Raw genomic sequence first — 27,927 nt, forward strand, 5'->3', positions numbered from 1 at the left:
CGGTATATATTTTCTAAGATTTATTGAACCAAATAAGAATATTTGCTAATTTAAAATTGTCCAATTTATAATTAAATATAATTTTTTGTATCTACTTGTTATTTAGTCAATGTTAAAATTCTCTAGATGTAAGTTTATCAAAATTATAAAAATAAAATTTAATTTTGTCTACTTTTTTTTTAATCTAATCGTTACTTTGTAAAATATTTTAATTTATAAACGTAAATTAACAAACATTTCTTGATATCTAACCTCAATTTGCACAACAGTATTATCGTATATCATAATAATCTCGAAAATATTCTAGTGTCAGCTTTTTTTTGTCACAAAATAAAAGAAGTCACTCTCTGGACATGAGTTTCTCATCCCTGTGAATTTATTTCTGTCGGTAAAAGTAGATGTAGAGGGCTCTACTGATTATTTCTGAAAGGAATTGAAAGCGCGACAATGCCTTGGTAATTTTCACCGTGAGAGGGTCTGTACTGTTTGTTACTTTTTTCTTAATAAATAGTTTTTGATTTATAACAGATATAAAAAAATATGTTTTCTGCAGTGATTTTATTATACAAGGTCGAGGGTAAATGCACGTGAGTTTTTATTTTTGTTATTTACTGTCAGGGCAAAAATAAAATATCCGTATTCACAATTTTATAGGTTAGTTTGGTCTTGTATTGCTTAATATTTTCCAAGATTTTCTTTCGCATAAAAATGACAATAATAAGCCTTTGGAGATTAATACTTTCGTTTTTATACTAATGTCCAAATTACATTTTTTTATTTAAGATGCTTTGTCTTGTGTTACGAATAGTTTGAAAATGTTGATGACATATCGAAAGTGTCATGCTTTTTTGGTTAACAGTTCGTTGATTAAATATATATATAAGTAATAAAATACAATTATTTGCAATTGTAAAGATTTATTCATTCATAAATAAAGCAGTTTATTGTTGAAAAACAAATTTATAATTTATTAAGATATATTTTTTATTTTTATTCATTCACATCTATAAATAAAAAATAAAATTTCCTCATTCAAATAATTTTATTATTTTACAGTCAAATATGATATTGCAATATTGTTTAAAAAATCGGTAACTCTATAAAATTGTATGCTTAAATTATCTGAAATTTTCAGATTCGTTTTAGCGAAACATCATGTGTAATATTCTTTTGACAATGGATAAAGTTACCAGCAAAACTAGTAGCCTAAAGGCTCTTTTACTGAGAGAGCTTGGCATGAACGTTGGAGTGATCTACAGTGGGGCATAAATATTAAAACTGTAAGAAATCTTCCACCAAAGACGAAAAACGTGTAAAATTAAACGTAATAAAAATCTAGTAAATTTTCTATTGCGAAACATTTTTCTTTTCATTTGACAGATTTTACCGCGAGGTGTAAGTGGCCAAGTTCTACAATCTAGCAGACTGTATACTTCAACAAGCTCTAGTTAGTCCGGGTCCAAATCATTTACCTCAAACATTCGCTCAATTCTCAGGTGATTGCAAAATTTTATTTTATTATTCCTTTTTTTTGCAAATATTTATGTCATGAATTTTTCTAAAAAAATTAAAATAGATCAATTTGATTTTTCAGCTGGTTTCGTACGCGGCAGTTTTGCAACGAATCAGCAAATATGACGCGTTTCACAAACCCCACCGGAATTTGAGTCTGCTGAACTTTTTATTGGGATAATGAAATCTTCTACAGTTTTAGGTTACTCGAATTATTTTCGACTTACTTTATTGTTTGACTACGAACTTTGATTGGTTACAATTTAATTTAATAGAACTAGAACTATTACGAATTTTCATCTAACAGAAATGTCGTTTGTTCGATTTTTTCAGCCAAATTGTTTTTAGTTAGAAATTCTGTCCAATGAAATTTTAATTTAGTCGAATTTTTAAATGCAGAAATATTTTATGATAGAATTTTATTTATCCGAACTTGCAACGGATAGAATGTACAATTATATAAATAGAAGATTTTTGTATCTTGTCGGTAAATGAAATAGATTTTTCTTTTTTTTTTTTTTTGGTAGAATTAAATATATGGAGCATGAGGAATATGTTTCAATATTTTGGGAAAAAGGTTTTTAAAAATTGAAAATTAAATTATTAATAACTAAGAATTGAATTGTTATATAAAAATTAGTATCCTTTTTATTAATAATATTTTAAATATTTAAAAATATATATAATATAAAACATGATAATGTAGGATTACAATAAATTAAAATAATTTCATAATGAATGTGAATGGCTGCCTGCAGAACGGGCAGAAGTCAAGGTGATTGGCGAATTCGTATGCCGGTTTGCAACTTAAATATATTATTATGTGTCCACATGGCACAAAGGAATGTGTGGCTGGGGCTTCTTGGCATATACAGCAAATTCTGTTGTAATCTGTAAAAAATTAAATAATAAATAACCTAAAATTAAAATTACCTGACATATTTTTTTTACAAAAATCTAATGATATAAAATTTAAAAAAGTTTGTAAACTTATTTTATTAGTATTCTACTTTATATATTATTAGCAAAATTTGCGCGCGGGTAACTTCTGATTACCTTTTTACATAGTAATGAAAAAATACATTAAATGTACAAAAGCACAGAAGAGTTAATTGATTATTTTGCAATCATTTCAACCCATTTAAAAAAATACCTACTTGAAAATGATAATAATTAATAATTTTTGAATAATGTATTTCATTATTTCGTTAAAAAATTGATTACCTATAAAATGTATTTTTCGACTAGTCAATGAGATTAAAAATATCACATCAGTTAAAAAAATATAATATTAAAAAAAATATTTATTTTTATAATTTTCAATCAGTTATATAGGTAGTTTTTAATAATCAAAAATATTATAGAAATATTTTATTGTAATTTATAGTTATATTATTTTGTATTGCATTAATATAAAAAATTGTTATTTAAAAGCAGAGGAGATTTTGTTCCATAATTTTTTATGTTAAAAACTTCTCTCCGTAAAAATTAAAACATTTTGAACTTCTTAACCTAAAAATGGTACAAAAAAATGCAAGGACTTGTTCAGGTGTTCAAGGAATTCCAGGTCGCTAGACACCCTGAGTATAGGATTACAAGCTGATTGTAAATTTACAAATGAATTTGTTATTGAATTTATGGCGTTGGACATAGTAGGAAAACTAAGGTTAGGAAAAAAGCGACGTCTGACGTTGTAGTTGTAGTCAGTTTTTGTACAAAATCTTGCAGTATATTGCAAGATTTTGTACAAAAACTGACCGTTTGTAAATTTACAATGTCAGACGTTGTCCATTGATAAAGTCACGTTGGACGTTATAAATTTACAACGGTTTTTTCTCAGTGCATATAATTCTTTAAATTATTTACCATTTCTCCTTTGATCACGTTCCATGATTGATCTCGAAAAATTGTTCCGATTAAAAGGGACGCCTATGCAAAAAATTGTAAGTTATATTATTGTATTGCATTGCAAAAGGATCACAAATCACAAAATTTTTAATAAAAAATGATTTTAATTTTATAGGTAACAGTTTCAGATTATTGTGAAATTTTAATAGGATAAATTTAAATTTATATTACCTTTTTCTTATCACTCCGCTATCCGTTTGCTATAGCTGTTTGCTTTTGTTTTTGAATGCGTTTTCTCTTAGGGTGCAGTCACATGGATCAAATTAGCAGAATAGATTTCAGCTAATCAAAAGTTGGTCTCTCGCGGCAAGTTGTTAAATGCGTCAACGTCAAATTGGAATGCATCGTGAAATGGAGAACAGTGTCGAGGAAAATGTTAAAATGTGTCGGACGAATTTCGGAACTGTCGTCTTTGCCCCACAGCAGATACAGTTGCGTTGTCATTCCGATTAACATCTAAAAATGTGAAATCCAAATAAAGTTTTTTAACTGACACAACTAATATTTCAAAAGATGTCATTTCAGAAAATTTTAATAATTCAAGGTTTTATTTTGAAATTCATTGTGTTTTTTAAGTATTTCATTGCCGGGTAATGAAAATTAAATTAAAAAATTTTTTCTCGTCAATAATTACCTGAGTCAGTTTTTTCAAGAAAAGGTAATGGGTTTCATAGAGATTATTGGGTCCAGGAGGTGGAGGAGCCGCAGTTGCCGTAACATGAATGCATCTAGGAGTCTCTTCGTTGAACAAAACTATCAATTGCTTGCGACCATTTGCCTTTCCTTTCCTGTCCACCACATGCAATAAACATTCTGCCGCCGAGCATCTGAACACCTATAATTTCCCAGAAGGAGGCAAAGAATCTGCAAAAGTCGACCTTCATCCGCCATTATGTGATTTATCGAAACCAACTCGACGAATCCGGTCAGGGTTTTCAAAACCCCCTGGAAAAAATGTGAAATCACGAACAATTCCATTCTTTCAGAATTAAAAAATATTACATTTCAAATTTACAACAATCTATGCCAAAAATTGACAATATAGAGATTGAAATATTCGTTTTCTAGCAAAGAAAAATAATTTACTAAAAATGTTGTAATTTTTATCTGGAATTAAAAGCATTGAAATAAAAAATTTCAACGTAGATATTTTGAAATCAGATAGAAAATTAAAAGTTTAATTATAAAATGAATAACGCATTAACTACAAAGAAACGCACCCGAACGACTCCGCTGTGTGCAGCAGCTTCCGTGTTCCTCCCGAGATTCGCCTGCTTCTGGAACTCGGAAAAATACTGCTCCATCAATCTCAGGATGAAGGCGAAAATCTGCGCCATATTGGTAGTCAACGCTTGATAAATATCCTTCCGCCCCTGATTCGATTTGAGAGTTTGAAGAAGCGCAACGTCCTCGATGAGTCGCAGGAAGTCGAGCAAAACAAGTTCCGTTTGACTCTCGTCCAGAGTGCAAACCTCGCTGAGCTCAGCGAGAAGTGTCGGCCACTGTTGAGGCCACTCGCGTTTTATCAACTCGACAATCACCCGGGACAGTGCGTCCTTGATGTGGGCCTCCTCTTGGAGCAATGGTTCCGTGCCTTCCTGCAAGAGTTTCATTGAATTCTCCTTGATGAAGAGCTTTTCCGATTGGAAGATTTGCGTCCATCTGTATTTGATACAGTGCTCGAGCAATTGCAGCCCGAAATGACGTACAATCGAGCTACGATCGGGCGATTTTTGTGCGAGGTAAAGTCAACATTGCACGCACAATGACGACGATTCCTTGAAACTTTTGCAGGCACTGTAAACCTTCTGGCGCTGTTGATATGGGACGTTCTACAACATCATCACCTCGACTACCCGGGCGAGCTCTGCCGATGTCTGCGCGACAGTTTGTTTCTTTGGAATCTAAAATTTGTAATAAAACATTTTTATTTTTCATGAAAAATTTGCGCTTCGAAGGGTTAAAAATTTGTGAATTGGTATTTTTTAACTTCTTTTTTGCTTTCATAAGGGGTAAAAAACTTACAAAGCCATGGTCGCCACTAGTCAGGGAAAACCTGGAAGTCTGGGAGAAGACAGAGGATTTTTAATTAGTCATGGAAATTTCTGACTAATAAAAATTCTCCAATTTTTAGTTTGAAAATTTAGAAAAAAGAGGTCAGGGAAAGTCAAGAAAATTTCAGGGAAAAATCAGGAAACTTTTTCGACTGATTTTAATGATCAACATGCGTGTTACATTTCTCTTCAGAATCTAGAGAACCAACACCAAAAGATGCAAGCAGAAAAAGTGTGAAGTGGAGTACTTCTTTTGAAAAAAAACTATAAATAATGCACTCACCAAACGTTAAACTCGAGACAACAATCGGAAACACCAATCAGGCACTTGGACCTGAGGTAACTCCAAATATCTCCCATTCTCAACTGACATTGACATTGCCTCCGTTATATTTTTCAGAATTGTTTTTTTCTCGTTCTTATTGATTTTCTTCGCCATTCTTCGCCATCTTCATTGATGTTAATGTGATTTTCGCAGATTTGCTGTACCAAGCGAGTATTTTATTTAACACAAAAAAAATATAAAGAAAATTGTATCCAGTGACGAGAAATGATTCTATAAATATGAATCAGAAGAAACGGCACTTCAGCACAACATTTTGGAACATTAAATTGAAAAAATTTTACTTTATTTCTGAAGAGCATTTATTTTTTTCATTAGATGGGATTAAAATTTTAATGAAGTAATTAAAAATTAAAAAAGATTTTATGGAAAAGTAGTAGTAGTTGTGGAAAATCCGAGTAGTATTCCCTTGTCGGATTACATTCCGAAAATATCCAAATATCGCTCCAAAGGCTGTCGATTGAACGCAACGTATTCATTGAGAAACTCCAATGGTGTTTTGCGTCCGGCTTGAAGCTCCGTCCAACCATATGTAATGAATTGATCTCTCATGATGGTAATGGCTTTAGGAGTTCTGGTCAATTGGTTTCCCCTTTCCAAAGTCTTTAAGTCGAGAATGAAACCCTCCTGGAATGAGAGTAAACTTTTCGTGAATGCCCAAATGGCTGAATGGATTCCAAAGTGACTTTTCAAAACCTTGTGGTAGGATTCGATTGTATTGTTCGTTCTTTTTGCCAATCCAAAAACGCTAAAAACTCTTGGCGTTATATTCCTTAACCAGTGCCTCTCAAAGTACATTAAAAAAGCACGCATTATCCTTAAGCACCGTTGGCTTTTTGATCGCTTTATGGCTCGGTATGTTTGCTGAACGACATGGTGCGGGAGTAATCCGAGGGCTAAAATTTGGCGCAGAAATTGATTTCCCTCGCGATCGTTCGTCAGATACACTTTGAGATCAAGTTGCACAGCATTGCGATAGATGGACTGGTCATAAAAATGAATTTGTATTATTGCAGACTTCGAACTCTAGTAGGTGAGCAAAAATGAATGAAAAAGTAGCATTTTGAGGAAAAAAGTATCCTCAAAATTGAAAAAATAAGGAAAAAAGTAGCATATTTAAAGTGGAGTAAAATTAACTTTTTAGGTAAAAAATTTAAATGATAATTGTCATCTATCTAAAATGTTTAAATGTCAATAAAAAATTAAAAATTTTGTTGTAGACTTTAAATTTCAACTTTTGAATAAAGTTAACAAAAAATATTTTTTTGAATTTTTATTTAAAAAATCATAGTTTTTTTATAAACAAATTCATTTTTTTTTATTTTAACATTTTTTCAATTCTTTTTGCTTTATTTCATATCTGAGAATGATATAAATATAGTTTGCAAACAGTTTTGGAGTTAAATATTTAAATTTTTAAATATTTATAATATCTTAATATTTAAATAATTTGTTCACATAAAAAACATTTTTTTTGGCATTTTTTCAATTTTTAGAACAGAAACTTTTTTATCTCTAGAGTTATTCATTTTCCTCGTAGAAAATAAAAATAAAATACTTTTTGATTGAAAGAATGAAAAAATTGATCAAGTGCGAGTTACACTCGCTAACCTAGGGTTCCGTTTACAATCATTTAAATTCGACAATTTTTTCTTGTCATTTAGCGCAAAAATCACAATTAAAAAATTGTTTACCAAAAAAGAGTTTTTAAACAATTCCTAATTTCCTAATATCCACGTGATAATATGTAGGTATCAATTTCAATTTTTTATGAATTCCAACCTAGCCTGCTATATTTTTCGTGAAATCTACTCGTGAAAATACGTCAGTATACCAAATTGCAATTCCTTAGCTTTAAAATTGTAAAAATTAACGAGGAAAAAAGCGTTATTCGAGAAAAATAAGTTTTTCAAAAAAGTGTACATTTAGATCAATTTCAATCAGGTCCGCCATATTTTTCGTGAAATTTACTAGTAAAAATACGTATGTGTACCAAATTGCAACTCTTTAGCTTTAAAATTGTAAAAGTTGAGAGAAAAAAACACGTTTTTCGAAAAAAAAATGTATTTAGATCAATTCTAATCGGGTTCGCTATATTTTTCGTGAAACCTAAACGTAAAAATACGTATGGGTACCAATTTTGAGTTTATTTAGTTGAAATGGCTAAATTTTGGCAGGGGGAGGGGACCAAAAAACCATAAACGATTTCATAAGGGTTCCTTCATGGTTCACTTCGTGAACAGAACCTTAAAAAAGGCAAAAAAAATTTATTTTTTAATAAACAAATTATATAAACAAGAAATTTTATCAGGCCCGTTCTAGAATTAAATGCAAACTGTTCTTATTGTTATCAGCTAAGAAATGAAATTTTAAACAATTGAAAAAGTAGAATTGTTTATAAAAAATTATTATTGTTTAAATAAAAATTGAAAAAAAATTTTTTTTTTTGTTAACTTAATTTGAAAGTCGAAGAAAAACCAAACTTTTTCCCTTTGGCGATATTTTTCTTAAATCAATCATTTTCGAGTTAAAGGTCATTGAAAATAGGTCTATTTGTAAAAAATAAAAATTTTTTAAAATTCGTTACTCGGAAATTTGTCCTCCAAAAAAAAATTTAAAAAAATACGTATACCTTTTCTTTCTCCAAGGAATGAAAAAAAATTGTTTGCCCGAATTTAACATGTGTTTAACATCTGACGTGAAATCCCCCATATTTATTTTTATTAAATAAAATTATTATTGATATATTATTATATTTAATAAATTTTAAGGTGGTAAATGAAAGATTTAATTTTTGTTTTACACTCCTGAAATTAAAATTCTTGAATTTTGGCAATTTCTTTGACACTTTTTAGAAAAAGGTAGCATTTAATAGAATTTTGTCGAAATTAGTAGTAAAAAAGTAGCATTGTTCAAAAAAAGTGTCAAAAAAGTAAAACAGTAACACACTCAGAAGCCTGTTATTGTTATTAAATTTATAATTATTCCACACGAAATTTACCTGCGTGTAGTGATAGTAACACGCGTGGTGTTCACCGTTTGGGAAGAATGCTCGCGCACTATTCTGCAAAGCTGGTTCGTAATCCGTCATAATGGTTGTGGCACTGAATTCCGGAACGATTCTTTGTATTTCATGGAATACTGATCTGTATGCTGTTTCAGTCTTATTTTCCATAAGAGCATAAGCCAATGGGAAACCCTGTATGTTTCACAAATATAAGAATTTAACTTTTGTCTCTGATATAATTCATATCATAATTGGGTCAAACCACTGAAATTCATCTGAGAGTGGTTGCTGACATATTTTAAAAAATCTAGTTTTAATATAATCTGAAACTAGATGAATTTCTCAGTTTATTGGTCATAATATTATCGTGTAAATTTTATTTCGATTGAAATTATAATCAATTCAAAGTAGGAGTCTTAACTTCAAGTCCTAGAATTAACCTTTTTAAGTAAACAATTTTAAAATTTATTACTTCCGATACGGAGCAAAAAACCCTCACCAAATTTTCATAGCAGGTAAATTATATCAATATTAAAATATGTGCGAAACCCCAAATTTTTTGAAGCATCCAGAAAAAATGTACAAGCTTCGAAAAATTGTGAAATTTTTTTTACTCATCAAATTTTCAAATTCGAATTAGTATCTTAAAATAAAGTAATTACATAATAATTCCATCATTTTTTAATGTTGAATAAATTGATTTATGTTTCCGGTAAATAATAACATGTAATATTTAATAGTTTTTGAATAATGGCGTTTCCAAAAAAAGTGCAACACTCAAGGTTACGAAGTCACGTCGAGAACCTCCTACTTTGAATTAATTATAATTTCAAACGAAAAAAAATTTACACGATAATATTGTGACCAATAAACTCAGAAATTCATCTAGCTTTAGATTATTTTAAAACTAGATTTTTTTAAAATATGTCAGCAACCACTCTCAGATGATTTTCAATGGTTTGACCCAATTCAAAAATAATATTGAAAAACATTTTGCTTACGTGATTAAAACGTGACATCATAAATGTCACGAACATGTTACCGTCGTCTATTTGCGGCACAATTTTGAATGTCCCGTCAATATTCAAACTGTTTCCTTCATTTATTTTCTTCGCAAATAACGGATCAATAAAAATTACCGAGTTGGACCCTGCGATGTCAGTGATGTGAGACACTGTGAATTCTCCTCCATTATATTGTCGCCATGAGTCATATTCTTGTGAATTCAAAAGTTGTGCGTATTCCCTCAATGAATTCGGTCTCCGAGGCCAAGTTGTGCGCCTCCATTTGAACATTAGATTTTCACATTTTGCAAATGGAAGATGGACAGCGGCTTCAGGATGATTACGGCGTGTTTGGTTATAAATCTCCTTAAATTTATTTCCTTCATTGATTGACTTGACGCACAATTCTTGCTTCATTTTCCGTTTCTTGTTATCAATGATATCGGCGTGATGTGTGTGGTCTGGTTTTACTGTGAAAACTCCATCTTTCTCAACTCCACGGGCTTTGCACTGACCACTTTTTAATAAAATACATTCGTATTGTCTGAAAATTTTTCAATGCAATGGTCAAAACATTGTTGGGTGCGATAAAATGCAATTTTAGCAGATTAGCCATGTAAAACCTGCTGTTTCAAAAAAGATTTGGAACACATGGCAATTCAGAAGATACTTTCTTTGTTTTTTTTACTTAAGTTGTCAGATTATAAATTTTTACAAATTGACAAAAAGAATCAGGGTGTCTAGCACTTTTTGAAAATAAAATTCCAAGACTTTTCCAGGTTTTCCATGATTTAAAATAGTTTTTTACAGATCAATTTTTTGTACATTAATGAAAAATTACATTGAATGGAGAATATATAGAAGGGTTAATTGATTATTTTTCAATAATATAAATCCATTTTTAAGAAAAATAATACTTATTTGAAAATAATCATTTTTGAATAATTTATTTCAATATTTGTTTTAGAAAGAATATTACCCATGAGTGTATTTTTTAACTAGTCAATGAGACTGAAAATGTCACATTATAAGTTAAAAAAATGTAATATTAAAAAAATTGCTCTTAAAAAATATATATAACTTATGTAAGGAAATAAAACAAGATCAAATATAATTAAAGGTTCTTTATTTCGACCATATGATTCGGTAGCTCGTCGAAGACTGAGTTTATCAGAAAAGCCTATGAATGATGAGTCATCTCATCACACACATACATATATATTCAATATTTCTTACAATTCGGCCGTCCTGACTGTATTTCGTCTCGAATTACAAATATCTTTGAATTATTAAAACAGAACCTTACAATGACTTCAAAATTGAAACTTTATAAATACTCGAGAATTATTGCACAATAAAATCCCTACACGCACAAACACACAATCAAGCCGCGATATCAGTCGTACCTTAAGCATTCGTATCAACATCAACAGCGTCGATCATCCGTCCATTATACACGTGCATGAATTTATTTTCGTTTTATTTATTTCTTCCACGTTAATTCACATAATAAAATCTACAATTAAATAAACATACACATACGCACTCATACAAAATTTAAACATACATATACCAATCGACTTGTTAAATAGTTTTATTTAAAATTTCTCTTTGACTTAATTTTTCTATTTTTTTTTTTTTTAAATTACAATTAATACGTTGTTGTTTCGGTTCGAATAATCCTTATTTTCAGATAAACGTATACACACAATTTCTCACAGAAATTACCACGCATATTCGTTCATTCGACCGCCTCGTGACTATCTTTAGAAAAACACACCTCTCTCGTCAAATCATTCACATTCAATCTCTTAGCATTCTACAATGTCAAGTAGGGATTAATTCTTGCTTGAGGATGCAAGGGGTTGAAATGTAATTCTCCGCGACAAAATGTATACAATTCTAATTATATGACCTGAGTTTACAATTACCACTCGGTCATCCTACTTAATAATTCGTCTCGAATTGGTCTACCGAAGGAAAATGTTCACAATAATGTTCGCATAGCAACGAAACAAAATCCGTGTGCCAAGGCTTCATATTGCAAGCCTCCCACGTTCCCATGTACGGCTTTTGCGTCATCTGAAAATTTTCCGGGTCCGTCAACACGTATCTGTCATTTCTTAATTTTCTTGTTACTTTATACGGTCCTTTATATTGAGGCATGAGTTTGCGTGAAACGCCTACCGTACTGTCAAAGTTTCTTATAACTGCGAGATCGCCTATTTCATATTTATGCGGATTTTTTCGCTTTGAGTCAAAATTTTTTTTATTATAATCTTGGGACTTAATGATATTTTCGCTCGCTTTTTTTCTTATAATTTCAAGATTCCTATCTTCTTCAACGCGCCCCGTTTCCTCCAAATACTCCGCGACAAAATCCAACGCTTTTCCTCTTTGGTTAACACCGAAAAGCAATTTACTCGGTGTTATACCGGTTGTACTATGCACAAGATTATTTAGCGAGAATTCAACGTCAGATAACATTCTGTACCACAACTTACCGGAAGTGGGATCGGAAATTTTTCCTAAAGCTGGGCCCAAAGCTCGATTGACCCGCTCTACTTGCCCATTTGCCTTAGGGGACGCGGTTGCAATTAAAACGTGATTTAAATTATTTTCGTCAGTGAAAGTTTTAAACTCGTCGGAAGTAAAACACGAACCACGATCGGATATTATTATTTTCGGACGACTATAATTTCTGAAATAATCAAAAAGACAATCAATGGTTTCTTTAGTGTTAGTTGTTTTCACCGCATAAAGCTTTGAGAATTTGGTGAAACCATCGATCACTAGCAAAACATACTTTTTTATTGCAATATTTTTGTCGATTGGACCAAAGTGGTCAATATGACAGGTCAAGAAAGGCACGTCTCCTTTGGGTATAGTATTTAAATAACCTTCCTTCTTTCCTGTCGTCGGTGAAAATGCAATACATTTAAGACAATTCGCGATGTGTGCTTTTACTTTAGACTTTAATTGAGGGAACCAATAATTTCGCAATATCGCTTCTGCAGTTTTTTCAGGGCCAAAATGGCCCATTTCGTCATGGTATTTCAAAATTACATTATTTTCCATTTTTGTTGGGACGTAAAATAATATTCCCCCGTTCCGTTTCCTATAAACTATCCCGTTGCGCATTTCATATAATTTGTCCTCTTTTACTTGTAAATTTTCGCGCAAATCCACAATAGCTTTGTCCAAATTTTGACTAATAATTAAATTCGATTCTAGGGTATTATCCTCGACTACCATGACGTTTACGGCTCGACTGAGAGCGTCCACGTGGCGCATCTTATCACCGCTCCGATGTTCGAGAGTTTTGTCATAATCTTCTAATTCCACGGACCATCTACAAATTCGAGGGTTAATCTCTTTTTTGTCGAGTGTTAATTTTAACGCATTACAGTCGGTAACAATCTTGAATTTTATACCCTGTAAATAAATTCGAAAACGCCTTAACGCGTATACAATTGCAAGTGTCTCGAGTTCAAAGCTGTGGTACTTAGATTCGGCCTCAGTAGTACGTTTCGAAAAATATGCGATTGGATGAAATAAACCGTCTTTTTTTCTTTGTAATAGGACTGCGCCGAAACCCAGCTTACTCGCGTCGCAATGTAATTCGGTCTCATCATTAGGACTATAAATGCTTAACACCGGCGATTTTATTAATTTTAATTTCAAGGTCTCGAATGCTTGAAACTGATCTTCACCAAACTCGAATTTTGCATCTTTTTTTAATAAATCAAACAAAGGTTTTGCAACCATCGAAAAACCGGCCACAAATCTACGAAAATACGAGCACATACCCAGAAAACTCTGTACCTCGCGAACGTTACACGGTACCGGAAAATCGACGACAGCACTTACACCGCGTTCATTTGGCTTTATGCCTTCAACCGAGACTTTATATCCAAGATATTCCAATTCTGTTTGTAAAAATCTGCATTTGTCCGTTCTCAAGTCAAGTTTATTCTCTACCATTAAAGACAAAACCTGCTTTAAAATTTTCAAATGACGCTCAATCGTCTCACTCGCAATCAATATATCGTCGAGATAAATGATTACGTCACCCGATCTGATAAGATCTTCAAATATTTTATTAATGAATTTTTGAAAAACGGCTGGTGCTGTTTTGAGACCAAAGGGCATTTTGAGAAATTCAAAATGACCAAGGGGTGTAATAAAAGCCGTATATTTTATTGACTCTTCTGACATACTGATATGATGAAAGCCATCCTTCAAATCGAGTAACGTGAACCATTTTTTACCACGTAGACAATCAACTAAATCTTCAATAAGGGGAAAAGGGTAATTCAATCGTTCTGTAATTTTATTTAAAAATCGAAAATCAATACATAATCTAAGTTCTCCATTTTTTTTTTAGTCAAAACAATTGGCGATGCGTATATAGAATTGCTTTCTCGGATAATTTTCCGTGCCAGCAAGTCATCTAAGATTCTTTGCAGTCTTCTTTTTTCTTCAAAAGAAAGTCTTCTTGGACCGAAATTTATTACTTTATCGTCCGTCAACCTCAAGACCATTTCAATTTTAATATTAGCAAATTCTGGTTTTTCTTTATTCAAGTATTCATTAAAAAACAAATTTCTAATTTCTGACTGTAACTTAAGATCAATTTCCGAATTTATTATTAACGAATCCAAAATATTATCATTTTCAATATCGACTGCAAAAATTTCTTTTATGACTTCAGCTTCAATTTTTGGCAAAGCCATAAAACCTAAATTAAATTTATTTAAAACATCGCGACCTAATACTGCAGACATTTTCATAGTATTATCTGGTACAACGATCATTTCGATTTCATACAAAACATTGTTGAATCTTACCCTTGCTGACGCATAACCTATCTTCTGTAATACGCTGTTATTAATCCCACTGTAGTTTTGTTGAAAATCAGCTGCGCAATGTCGAATGCTCCCCACTGGAAGTTGGCTCTGCTTTACAAAACTAACGGGGCTCCCTGTATCGAAGAGTGTGTCTATGGACACCATGTGACTCCCCACTCCATCATCAAACTCAAATGTAAGAAGTCGAAAACATTGCTCGTTCAACATATTCTCAGAATTAATGTTATCAACTGTTGTAAGCTGCTCTTGTTCAACATCCGCGTATAACACTTCACCAATATTTTCAGTATTAAGGATCACATTGCAAACCTGGTTTTTCTTTTGTTGCCGAATTCTTTCCTTGGTGCAATCTTTGGACTGGTGTCCAAGTTCAAAGCATTTGAAGCAGGCGCCCACAGGTCTCTTTGGCAAAGTACAACTCGCAGCAATATGACCATTCCTACTACAGTTGAAACAGCGGAGAGGGGGTTGTGTAGGTCTTGTTGAATTTTTTTCCCTAGATGTTATTTCACTGACAATTTCCTTGGAAACAGAATTTTTATTTTCACCATTAGTCTTATCATTATCCTTTAATGACACTTTTTCGAATGCAGATAGAAGATCCGATTTGTTTTTAAATTGCTGGATCCTGGCTTGGTTACGTAGGGATGTTTCAGGAATGCCATCTATTAAATAATCCATCAATTCTTCTTCTGCAACAGGAACCGCGTTAGCGAAGATCAATTTCTCGTGAAAATAATCACTAAACGATTCATGATTTTTCCACGCACGTCCTTCAAACTTTCTGCGCAAGGTCATACGATCTTGACGATGATTGAACATAGCCTCCAATTCAGACAAGAGTTCGTTCACATTTTTCCCCACATATTCGGGTTTAGAATGGAACCACTTAAGCGCCTTTCCCTTAAGTTTGGAACCAAGTAGCAAACGTCCAAGATCATCATTTAGGTTGTATGTATTTTTCAGTAAATTAAATTGATCTCTCCATCTTTGAAATTCAGCACCTTCACCAGTAAATTCGCTCAAAAGGTCCTTGAGGAAACTGATGTTTGAATGAGAAGGTACCTGAACAGGAGTAGGATTACGTATCAATTCTAATTCGCGCCTTGTCAATTCGAGTTCACGCTGGATTAAATCGCGCTCTCTTCTTAACAGATCTATTTCTCTGTCTCGCTGATCAATTTCATTATTTATTATTTGTTCTTCCCCTGGGTTGTCTCGTCCCGTGTCACCGTTCGGAGCATGCTGCACCGTGTTATCATTCTGTGATATCTCAGCTTGTTGCATCCACTCATCGGAAGGATCGTGCTCCTGCAAACGCCTTATCAGTTCCGCCTTGTTTCCAGCGGTTGCCAATCCACAAGATCTGGCCACAATCTTGAGGGTAGCCACCGTGAACGTAGTGGGATCCATAGTGAAGAGTGGGAGTAAAGTCCTGCCCACAATTTTAGGAGACGACGAACTGACCCGAACACGACGTAGAGAGGACGAATTTTAAACGAAGGGAAACGATTAAGGTGACACTAAGTGTTCACTATGAGAACTAATTGATCAATTCACTGATCGCCATTATGAATTATTTTCACTAAATTTTTTCCAATTTTACACTTTCCACAATCCTGAAGTCAATTGCCACTTGTCTACACACCAATTTGGGAAGCAATTTTTACACAATTTTTCAGAAGGGATTCCGAGTCTTACAGACTCTTATGCACAGAAAATTCACTGAAGGTGTTAGACCCACGTGGCGAGAACTAACGCAAAAAATAGTTTATCGTTTAAAACTTAAGACACATAAATCCCGTGTTTCACTAGTCCCAAAACTTAAGCGGAATAAAATCACGGTTTTTGTTTAACTTAAAACTTTTACAAATCGGGAAAACGCGAATTTTATTTAAACATCGAATTACAAACGACGCGTTCCCTAGTCAAAAATTGAGTTCAACGACGAGCAAAAAAAACAGAATAAATTTTATAATAAATTGTCCGAATGGCTTCCGAAAGGGTAGGCACTGTGATAAGATAATCCCACTTCTGATATTGTAAGGAAATAAAACAAGATCAAATATAATTAAAGGTTCTTTATTTCGACCATATGATTCGGTAGCTCGTCGAAGACTGAGTTTATCAGAAAAGCCTATGAATGATGAGTCATCTCATCACACACATACATATATATTCAATATTTCTTACACTTAGTTAATATTTATTAAAGTAAGATTTATTTTTGTTTTTCAATCACTTATCGGTAGTTTTTTATAATCAATAATATTATAGAAATATTTTATTTTAGCATTAGTATAAAAAATTTTTACTTAAAATCAGGAGATATTTCCCATGATTTTATACATTAAAAACTTCGCTCCGGAAAAATCAAAACATTTTGAACTTTTTAAATTCATAGGTTGGTGCTGAGTAATGCTGATAAATGAATTCGAAATTGTCTATTTTTTATTACTACTATCGATTTGAAAAATAATTTTTTATAGGAAACTTTATTTTTTTAAAGTAATTACTATGAAATAATTTGTATCTAAAAACGTATAAAATTCTTTTTTTAAAGTATCACATTTCTTAAAAACTAAATCGAAATGAAATTTTTCAAATTGCAATAGTTTACAAAATAATTATAAACAAATATAAATACAAATACAAACACAAAGTTTTAATTTTTAACTTCAATTATTTTCTAAAATTAATTAATTTACTGAGAAAAATAAAAGAATTAATATATTAAATATATTAAATTGTTGATGATTTTATTTACTATTTATTATATTTTATTTATTATTATGACACTTACATCGTGCCATCCGCTCTGGTTTTGTTCAGATGATACCGATAATTGTAAAATATATGGTCCTTAAATGTACGGAATTTCTCGAAATTCTCAGCCATTTTATCAGATATCAGATAAAACTTGAGTATTCTAATAAACTATTTACTGCATAATTTTCTTGAATTATTTTACTTATACGATTTAAAAATATTACTTTGGAAATTAAAGAAGAATCTACACAGTCATCCGAATTTTTTAACAAGCGTAAAAAGTAGGGAACAAAACAAAAGACTGTCAAATACGAAATATACGCTCGTCACGAAAAATACTGATGAAGTCAATGAAGCTACTATTATAAAATTAAGATGATCATAGTATTAACGAGGAAGTAAAAGGATTATAATTAAATTTGTACCTGTTGTTTAATTTTGAAAAAAATAACTTCAAACATTTTTGAAACAAAAAAGAATATCTCTATAATCAATAAAATTTGAAAAAAATTACTATGATAAAAAAATTGACAGTACTTGATCAATAAAATTATTTTTTCATGTATTTTTTGAATTTTATATTTATAATTACATAGAACTTGGCCCTTCCTTCGGCGGGCAACGAAATATTGTGGTGTGGAGCAACAGACTGCACTCTCATACAGAAAGTATATATATTATTAAATATTATGTTATCAAAAATTTTCCTCCTCATAAATAAAAAATTTTGCAGTGTCTTAAATTACATAAAAACCGAAAAAAGTTGGTCCCCATTTTAATGGACGAATTATATTTTAAACTACTGAAAAACTATCGTCGTTCAAACACGTTAAAAATACAAAAGGATAAATTATTGATTACATTCTACAATTTAATAAATAATTATATGTGCTTATTTTACCAAAATGTCAAATTCAAAAAATTTAATTTTATAAAACCACAATAAATTTACATTTTACTAAAACAGAATTTATGCAAATTTAATCAATTTAAGTTTGAAAATACTGAATATACAAAAAACTGAACGAAAATAAAGTGATAAACTAAACATTGTTTTTTTTAAATTATAATTTAAAAATATTCTTCATAAGCAGTAAAAATTTTCTATGTAATAAAGTATTAATATATATATATATATATATTTTTTTTTTTTCATTTTCTTTCTTACCATGGAAATTGAGTCCATTGAAGTCCACAACGATTATCAACGAAAGAAATTTTTTTTATAACTAAATTATTATTTTACAAAAATCATTTCTAAACAATAAATTAGATTCAAAAATGTTAAAGTACGTAATGAAAATACAAAGAATAAAACCAATTAAAATCAATAAAAAAAAAATTTTTTTTTGTTCATGAACGTTGTAGACTTCAACGACATTCGAAATTGTCATTTTAAAAAATGAAGAAAAAATTCAAAGCATAATGCAGATAAGTTTTCTATAAAACGGAATTTCCAAATAAATCAAAAACTAATAATTTAATTTCAGGAACTGAATATATATAAATTATTTTTGCAAAGTAACTAAATAAGGCGAACAGCTATATACTTTGAAAAAAAATTAGCGTAAATTTTGAAAACAAGTGACGTAATTGAAAAAAAAATTGAGAGTTGAAAATATTCGAGCGAACAATGTGATTGGAAAAAAAATGAACAACGATTTCTTATTCCCCTTAAATTTAATCCCCCTCTTATGCTCCTCTGAACTTGATTTTTTTTGTTTTCCTCAGTTTATAGTTTCTCGCGTTCGCGCAAGGATATATAAAAAATTCAAATTTTCAAATTTAATCGCCTCCCGTGCTCCTCTAAACTTGATATTTTGTTCCGCAGTTTATAGTTTCTCTCGCGTTCGCGTAATGATATAAAAATTTCAAGAAATATATTTTTTTTTCGATATAAAGTGTGTGAAAAATGCAGCAAAGACGTGAACCGAGATTGTATCAATTTGGAGGATACGATTATAGAAAAGTCAGGGCTCAGGAAACTGTAATGTAATTATTACAATTAATTTGATTGATTGATAAAAGTCTTTATAGCCATTTTCAACTTTATGTTCAGTCCGCTAACTTTCGACTGAAAGTCGTTGCGACCATATTTTTAAAAAATCTGATTTTAATTTATGTGAAATAATTTAATCAATTTAAGTTTGAAAATACTGAATATACAAAAAACTGAACGAAAATAAAGTGATAAACTAAACATTGTTTTTTTTAAATTATAATTTAAAAATATTCTTCATAAGCAGTAAAAATTTTCTATGTAATAAAGTATTAATATATATATATATATATATATATATATATATATTTTTTTCATTTTCTTTCTTACCATGGAAATTGAGTCCATTGAAGTCCACAACGATTATCAACGAAAGAAATTTTTTTTATAACTAAATTATTATTTTACAAAAATCATTTCTAAACAATAAATTAGATTCAAAAATGTTAAAGTACGTAATGAAAATACAAAGAATAAAACCAATTAAAATCAATAAAAAAAAAATTTTTTTTTGTTCATGAACGTTGTAGACTTCAACGACATTCGAAATTGTCATTTTAAAAAATGAAGAAAAAATTCAAAGCATAATGCAGATAAGTTTTCTATAAAACGGAATTTCCAAATAAATCAAAAACTAATAATTTAATTTCAGGAACTGAATATATATAAATTATTTTTGCAAAGTAACTAAATAAGGCGAACAGCTATATACTTTGAAAAAAAATTAGCGTAAATTTTGAAAACAAGTGACGTAATTGAAAAAAAAATTGAGAGTTGAAAATTTTCGAGCGAACAATGTGATTGGAAAAAAAATGAACAACGATTTCTTATTCCCCTTAAATTTAATCCCCCTCTTATGCTCCTCTGAACTTGATTTTTTTTGTTTTCCTCAGTTTATAGTTTCTCGCGTTCGCGCAAGGATATATAAAAAATTCAAATTTTCAAATTTAATCGCCTCCCGTGCTCCTCTAAACTTGATATTTTGTTCCGCAGTTTATAGTTTCTCTCGCGTTCGCGTAATGATATAAAAATTTCAAATTTTCAAATTTAATCCCCTCTCATGCTCCTCTGAACTTGATATTTTTTTTCGCAATTTATAGTTTATCGCGCTCGTGTAATGATATAAAAATTTCAAGAAATATATTTTTTTTTCGATATAAAGTGTGTGAAAAATGCAGCAAAGACGTGAACCGAGATTGTATCAATTTGGAGGATACGATTATAGAAAAGTCAGGGCTCAGGAAACTGTAATGTAATTATTACAATTAATTTGATTGATTGATAAAAGTCTTTATAGCCATTTTCAACTTTATGTTCAGTCCGCTAACTTTCGACTGAAAGTCGTTGCGACCATATTTTTAAAAAATCTGATTTTAATTTATGTGAAATAATTTAATCAATTTAAGTTTGAAAATACTGAATATACAAAAAACTGAACGAAAATAAAGTGATAAACTAAACATTGTTTTTTTTAAATTATAATTTAAAAATATTCTTCATAAGCAGTAAAAATTTTCTATGTAATAAAGTATTAATATATATATATATATATATATATATATATATATATATTTTTTTTTTCATTTTCTTTCTTACCATGGAAATTGAGTCCATTGAAGTCCACAACGATTATCAACGAAAGAAATTTTTTTTATAACTAAATTATTATTTTACAAAAATCATTTCTAAACAATAAATTAGATTCAAAAATGTTAAAGTACGTAATGAAAATACAAAGAATAAAACCAATTAAAATCAATAAAAAAAAAATTTTTTTTTGTTCATGAACGTTGTAGACTTCAACGACATTCGAAATTGTCATTTTAAAAAATGAAGAAAAAATTCAAAGCATAATGCAGATAAGTTTTCTATAAAACGGAATTTCCAAATAAATCAAAAACTAATAATTTAATTTCAGGAACTGAATATATATAAATTATTTTTGCAAAGTAACTAAATAAGGCGAACAGCTATATACTTTGAAAAAAAATTAGCGTAAATTTTGAAAACAAGTGACGTAATTGAAAAAAAAATTGAGAGTTGAAAATTTTCGAGCGAACAATGTGATTGGAAAAAAATGAACAACGATTTCTTATTCCCCTTAAATTTAATCCCCCTCTTATGCTCCTCTGAACTTGATTTTTTTTGTTTTCCTCAGTTATAGTTTCTCGCGTTCGCGCAAGGATATATAAAAAATTCAAATTTTCAAATTTAATCGCCTCCCGTGCTCCTCTAAACTTGATATTTTGTTCCGCAGTTTATAGTTTCTCTCGCGTTCGCGTAATGATATAAAAATTTCAAATTTTCAAATTTAATCCCCTCTCATGCTCCTCTGAACTTGATATTTTTTTTTCGCAATTTATAGTTTATCGCGCTCGTGTAATGATATAAAAATTTCAAGAAATATATTTTTTTTTCGATATAAAGTGTGTGAAAAATGCAGCAAAGACGTGAACCGAGATTGTATCAATTTGGAGGATACGATTATAGAAAAGTCAGGGCTCAGGAAACTGTAATGTAATTATTACAATTAATTTGATTGATTGATAAAAGTCTTTATAGCCATTTTTAACTTTATGTTCAGTCCGCTAACTTTCAACTGAAAGTCGTTGCGACCATATTTTTAAAAAATCTGATTTTAATTTATGTGAAACTTGATGATCTTATGAGTTCATTGACCACAATATTATGGTGAAAATGTTATTTACTTTAATAATATTAATTATTCGAAGCAGGAGGTTCACGACGTGATTTCGTAATCTTAAATGTTGCACTTTTTTTGTAAACGTTATTTACATATTTTTCTATTTTCAAAAAAAATGAGAGCAATGTGATATTTTTTGTTAACTTCAAGTCCTGGAATTAACCTTTTTAAGTAAACAATTTTCAAATTTATTATTTCCGATACGGAGCAAAAAACCCTTACCAAATTTTCATAGCAGGTAAATTATATCAATATTAAAATATGTGCGAAATCCCAAAGTTTTTGAAGCATCCAGAAAAAATGTACAAGCTTCGAGAAAAACCCCACCTTTTTTTTGCTCAATTTTTTTTGGGAATTGTGTTCACAGGGAAGAATACTTTCCATAAGAATTTAACTTGTGCCCGATTCTGGTACAGGATAAAAAAAATTTTCTATTCTTTCAAAGAAAAACATCATTTTTCTCCAAAAATACACTAGATGTAAAAAATTTCTTGCACAAAAGTTGTTCCTCTTTGAAAGACCTAAAAGACCATGTCAAGCCTGCCTGATTTGAAATGAATTCGGTCTGAAGTCTAGTAAAGTTCCACGTTACCGAATTCGTATTTTACCTTGGCGTTTGATTTTGTGAATGACCCGTATCCACGAGTTTTAAAACCGATATAAAATTAGGGCACAACGTTGGCAACTGAAGTGTGATTTCAGGGTGGCCACTAAATTTTGTTGATAAAATTCAAGGCCAATTCTAGTTTTTTTCCAGGATATTAAGAAATTTTCAAAGTCTAAAAATTACAGGGTGTCTTGCGAAACATGTTTTTAAAATTCCCGGATTTCTCAAATTTTAAATCCAATTTTTCCCATATTTTTTAAAATCATTCATAGATATATTCTATTAAAATATTTTTAAAAACTCATAATTTTTGCTTTAAAAAATTCGGAAATTGTTTTTTTAGGAATTCACGAATATTTTTGTAAATTGCCTGCAATTACTCGGGTTTTTTTCCCGGTGGAACTAAAATCCCAACAAATTCCCGGTTGCTAAATACCCTGAAATTATCATTTTATATAGAAATATGTAAATTTGACAAGCAAAAAAAAACGTTTGTTGAGCAAATCAGACTCTAGATTGTGAATTTTACCCACATGTTTATTTATTTAGCAATAAAATTAGTAAAATTCAAGGTTCAAGAAAAAATTCAAGGCCAATTCAAGGCTTTTTCAAGGTTTGACAAAATTCACGTCAAATTCCAAGTTTTCAAGGTTTCAAGGTCTTGTGGCCACCCTAGATTTGTAAAATAAGTTTTATCGCGCTTCTCGTCACTCCGGATTCAATTTCGAATCAATGAGTAAGCAGACAAGTGTTTTTACGCAAATCAGAAGAAGTCGCGCCCATTACGGTTTCTCACATTTTTTATGACAATCGTACAAGAATAGTTACTCTTCTATTGGCCTTGTAAAGTGTAACTATATATTATTTGTTTGCGATCATAAAGTTATAACACACAATTCAGTAAATTTAACTAAACAAATAGGAAAAGTCACAAAATACCCAATACAATTGTCATAACTTTATGATCGCAAACTATTTTGTTTAGAAATAACATCGCTTAAAATCCTTCGCATGCAGTAATTGATTTTGTGAAAAAATAATAGTTATTTAATTGAAAATCGCATTTCTGAGAAAAGGAAAAAGTCTCATTTTACGCTGTATAAAATTTGAAATGTCACGTTAAAAGAAATTAAAACATAAAGTTCGAGTCCTGTATTACAAAGATCCAATGAAAATTGAAATCCAAAGCATAATTAAAATTAATTACCATAGGAGAGTTTCGAAACATGTTGAGAAACTTCACAGCCATTTCGTAGTCGCGTAGAAGATGATAAGAAATTGCAAAGCCGATCCAAGAAGCTCGCTGGGTTGGCCTGAGCATAAATAATTGATACCTGGTGTCCTGAAAATTAATACGAAATTCGTTTAATTGACCATTTCGATGTTTTTATTTCCCGTCTTGTATTTACAAAATTTATGTAAATTACAAAACGAAGAAAGAGAGGAATGCAATTATAATTTTATGTCAAGTAAAATTTTTTTAAAAGAACAAAAAGAAACGAAATTCTCGAATTGAAATATGTGAAATGAAAAATAAACCTTGTTGCCATCGAGATCGCGCATCTGAATTTGAAGAAGGGACAAATCTCGAAGAATTTGAATTTTGCCTTTGTCCCATTTGAGCGTGTTCCGATAATGCTTGATGGCCTCGTCGTATTTTTTATCCGATCGTTGAAGCAATCCGTAAACGTACCAACACACGTGCGATTGCAAATCGTTTCTGAGTCCACGTCGAACATGATCGTATGCTTCCTCCTTGCGGCCGAGGATATTCAGGGTGAGGCCCTTCATCGCCAACGTTTCTCCATGTTCGCTGAATTTCGGATTCGATAATATTTATTTTGCGAACTTCAACCCATTTTTATATTATTTGTGTTCGTAACAGCTCTGCAAAACACAACAATTATTATGTTGTTGTTTTTAATAATATAAGTTCTTTTCTATTAAAATTTTACGAAGGTGTCTTGCTCCGTTATATTAATTTCTAAATATTTCCATTAAAAAATGTTAATTCTAGGACTTAAAATTAACTGACAAATTTCACACCAATTTACTTTTGTCATTCATATTACAAATTCGTTGCTGTATGTAAAATTAATTGAAATTTAATAAAAAATATTTTAATTTAAAAATAAATCGCGAAGTGAAAGTTATTTGCTATTACTATGTACAATAATATTTGCAGACATCTGAGATGCGCAGATAGAAATATTCGCTGTCCAGGAACTGGAAAGTTTGACATTACAACTGCTGTATTTAGTTTGAAAAGGGATCACTGTCATAATCCAGTGACGAGCTTCACACGCGAAGAAAATAACTCTTTTGTGGATGAGTTAAAGAGAACTGCAAAAACGCAGTTAGATAATTTAGAAACGCTATACGAACGGGTAGCACAGTTGTAAGTTTTAATTATATATATATATGAAACAATAAAAAAATTGTTATCATATATAATAATATATATAAAATAGCTTTCCATTTTTTCGAAAAATTTCTAAAAATATTATTTTCTTTGCACAAATGTTGGACAATAATTAAAAAAATATATTTATTTATATATGAAATAAATATAAATATAATATTATATATATATATAATATGTATGTATTATATTATACATTATATATTTAATATAATTAATTTATAAATATGTATATATATTCTTATTCAAAATTTGTGTAAAAAAACATAATATTTTTTATAAATTTTTCGAAAAAATCAAAGGCTATTAACAATTTTTAATGAATTTATTTCAGTCACCAGAATGCAGCACAGCGAATGCCCTTTCGCCAAGTGAAGAGTACGATGGAAAAGGCGAGAAGGGAGAATGCTCCCGATACAGTTATAAGGTCCATCGAAGATTTCATGCGGATAATAAATTCTGCGGAAGGAACTCACATGCGCCAGCACAAAAGTGGACAATTAAAATATGAATTTGACCCGGAAAGTCAATCAATTCTAATTTTAGACGAAGCTTTCTGCCGATCCGTTTGTGTCGAGAGTAATTCGTTTTTTATTCATAAACGAAACATAAGATTTCTACAGAATGTCGGATGCTCAGCTTTATTGTCATTCATGATTCTGTGGAAAGAATCTTTTGTAAGTTTTCAATATTTTAATGGTTTTGTTGTAGAAATATTTACTTTAAAAACAATTTATTATTTCAAATTCGTAGGTTCTACCAATGGCCCATGTACTCCTCACGCAAACATCAGAGGCAGTGTATGTTGCAGTATTAGAAAAAATCAGTACTCTCGTCAACGAATTTAAAATCGCAAATGTAACACTACCAATCAACCGAGAGTTAAAAAATGCCATCGGTTTGACTTTTCCCGAAGCGGAAGTCAACGAGAGTTTAAATTCGTTTTCGCAAGTAAGAAAATAAAATATTCATTAATGAGGATGTCCTACGAAAATGAAAATATATATTCCCTGACTTTTCCCTTAGAAAAAATATTTGATACTCGGGAAGAAAATTTTAAATTCATTAAAAATGTTTTATTTTTGGACATTTTAAAAAATTTTCCTGACTTTTGCTCCAATTCCCTGATTTTCCCTGCCTAAAAAAATCCTCCAACACAAATTTCACGCTATTTTGAGTAATTTTTTAATTTTCTTACTTACATATACAGAAAGTGTTCGCATTGTATCTGAGAAACAATTTGGAAATGAATTTGGACCAAGTTATTGGAAATAACGACGAGCAGGAGAGTAATATGAAATTATTACTACAAAATATGCTGGTTTTGCCACTGCTCCCGGCAGTCGATATCCCTTTAATGTTAAACGATTGGCGACATGAAGATTGGGGAGAAAATGCGGAGGTATAATTACTATTATTATTATTATTATTATTATTAAAAAATAAGTAAGTATCAATTATTAATTATTATTTTATAGAGCGTCAGAATATTATTAATTGGGATCGAAGAAGTGATTAGAGGGATAAATATGGATATTGATTCGATGTACAAAAAACCTCTCTCACTAACAAATGTCTTCGAACTATTCGACAACAGGCTGAAGGCAAATGTCAACGCCTCTGACGTTTGGCAGTTCGCAAGTAAGTTATTATTAAATTATTAAATATTACATTAATTACCATTATTCAATTAATAAATTAATTATTATTATTAATTACAGAGGGAATCGCTGCTCTCCAAAACCGAATTTATCTTGATAAATTAAATATCAGCCTAAAAAAATATCAACTCTCGCAGTCGCCGAGATATTTAAGTAAGGCATTGGTATCAAATATAAAAGAAAAATGGGTTTTGCTGGACGAGGAGAAAATAACAAAAAAGGAATTCCTAACCAACGCATTTTATTTATTTGGCGAGGAATTGAAAAATGTCGTTTTGTTTCGCATGAGAAACAACCGTGTCGAGGATGAAGAAAATGCAGTTCATTTCGAGAATGAATTTCATTTAAGAAATGCACTCGATTTGGCGCAAGAAGTTCATTTGGAGAACGAACTGGAAAATGAAAATGACATTGGAGCAGAACCTCGAAACCAAGAGAATCACGAAGTGATTCAAGATGATAGAAATGGTGAGTAAAAATAATTCAGATCATTTTAAAAAAAAATATTAATAAAGATGAAATTTTTTGAATGTAACATTATACGTACCCGTAAATTTCTTTTCTTCTGTTCATAGAAAGGACTGGAGCAACGTGCTGCATTTGTCAGGTCGAAACTCCAACAATGGCATTCGTGCCATGTGGACACAAAATCATCTGCGAGGAGTGCGAGCCGAATTTCAGGGAACAGGGCAACAACACATGTCCAAATTGTAGGGATGAGTTTGTCTTTCTGGTCCGTATATATCAATGAGTCCACCAAAGCAGAAGCCATTTCGTAAACGATCGATAAATCGTTTTACATCCGCCGCATTCCCATCCGAAAAGTAATTCCTTGACGGCGCCCATTGCCGCTTGAAAGGTCGCGTCCCAATTCATCGTAGTCGTCATAAAATCAATCTCCCCGGAGTAAATGTGCTGTAACCCTATTCTGCAGCATTTTATGCGGTGACTTTAGTTTTCCACGTTCCGGCAAACACTCGCGTACCCATTGCTCGAAAAATGAGTCGCCACCTTCCTCGAGAACGTCACAACCGTATGTCGACACAATCGAGTAGAGTATCAAGAA

General features: G+C 30.8%; 2 protein-coding genes and 1 long non-coding RNA gene across 4 annotated transcripts; 2 read left to right on the forward strand and 1 right to left on the reverse strand.

Moving 5' to 3' along the window:
- The first annotated feature begins 113 nt into the window (after positions 1-113).
- Positions 114-2,441, forward strand: LOC127276998 (uncharacterized). The gene is made up of 5 exons (XR_007842303.1): positions 114-128; positions 308-587; positions 1,136-1,280; positions 1,381-1,496; positions 1,577-2,441. It is a non-coding gene; the product is annotated as an uncharacterized LOC127276998 (long non-coding RNA).
- On the reverse strand, positions 2,135-27,556 carry LOC127276996 (uncharacterized). Of its 2 annotated transcripts, XM_051297774.1 has the most exons (10): positions 27,409-27,556; positions 24,318-24,665; positions 23,986-24,120; positions 8,819-9,016; positions 5,758-6,801; positions 4,641-5,324; positions 4,055-4,365; positions 3,592-3,876; positions 3,379-3,441; positions 2,135-2,403 (listed from the first exon to the last, which is right to left on the reverse strand). In XM_051297774.1, the coding sequence occupies exons 2-5, from the start codon at positions 24,567-24,569 to the stop codon at positions 6,235-6,237; spliced, it is 1,152 nt and encodes a 383-aa protein (XP_051153731.1). In that variant the 5' UTR covers positions 24,570-24,665; positions 27,409-27,556; the 3' UTR covers positions 2,135-2,403; positions 3,379-3,441; positions 3,592-3,876; positions 4,055-4,365; positions 4,641-5,324; positions 5,758-6,234. The 2 variants fall into 2 exon arrangements, with proteins under 2 accessions (XP_051153731.1, XP_051153730.1); XM_051297773.1 differs by lacking the exons at positions 24,318-24,665; positions 27,409-27,556 and adding an exon at positions 9,826-10,372 and having other exon boundaries at positions 23,986-24,122.
- On the forward strand, positions 21,454-27,927 carry LOC127276995 (uncharacterized). Its single transcript, XM_051297772.1, has 8 exons — positions 21,454-23,628; positions 24,964-25,176; positions 25,535-25,877; positions 25,954-26,151; positions 26,411-26,602; positions 26,679-26,841; positions 26,922-27,329; positions 27,437-27,927. The coding sequence occupies exons 3-8, from the start codon at positions 25,557-25,559 to the stop codon at positions 27,610-27,612; spliced, it is 1,458 nt and encodes a 485-aa protein (XP_051153729.1). The 5' UTR covers positions 21,454-23,628; positions 24,964-25,176; positions 25,535-25,556; the 3' UTR covers positions 27,613-27,927.

Source organism: Leptopilina boulardi, unplaced genomic scaffold (genome assembly GCF_019393585.1).
Source record: "Leptopilina boulardi isolate dan_hultmark-lab unplaced genomic scaffold, ZJU_Lbou_2.1 LbouV2_162, whole genome shotgun sequence".
NCBI classification, from domain to species: domain Eukaryota; kingdom Metazoa; phylum Arthropoda; class Insecta; order Hymenoptera; family Figitidae; genus Leptopilina; species Leptopilina boulardi.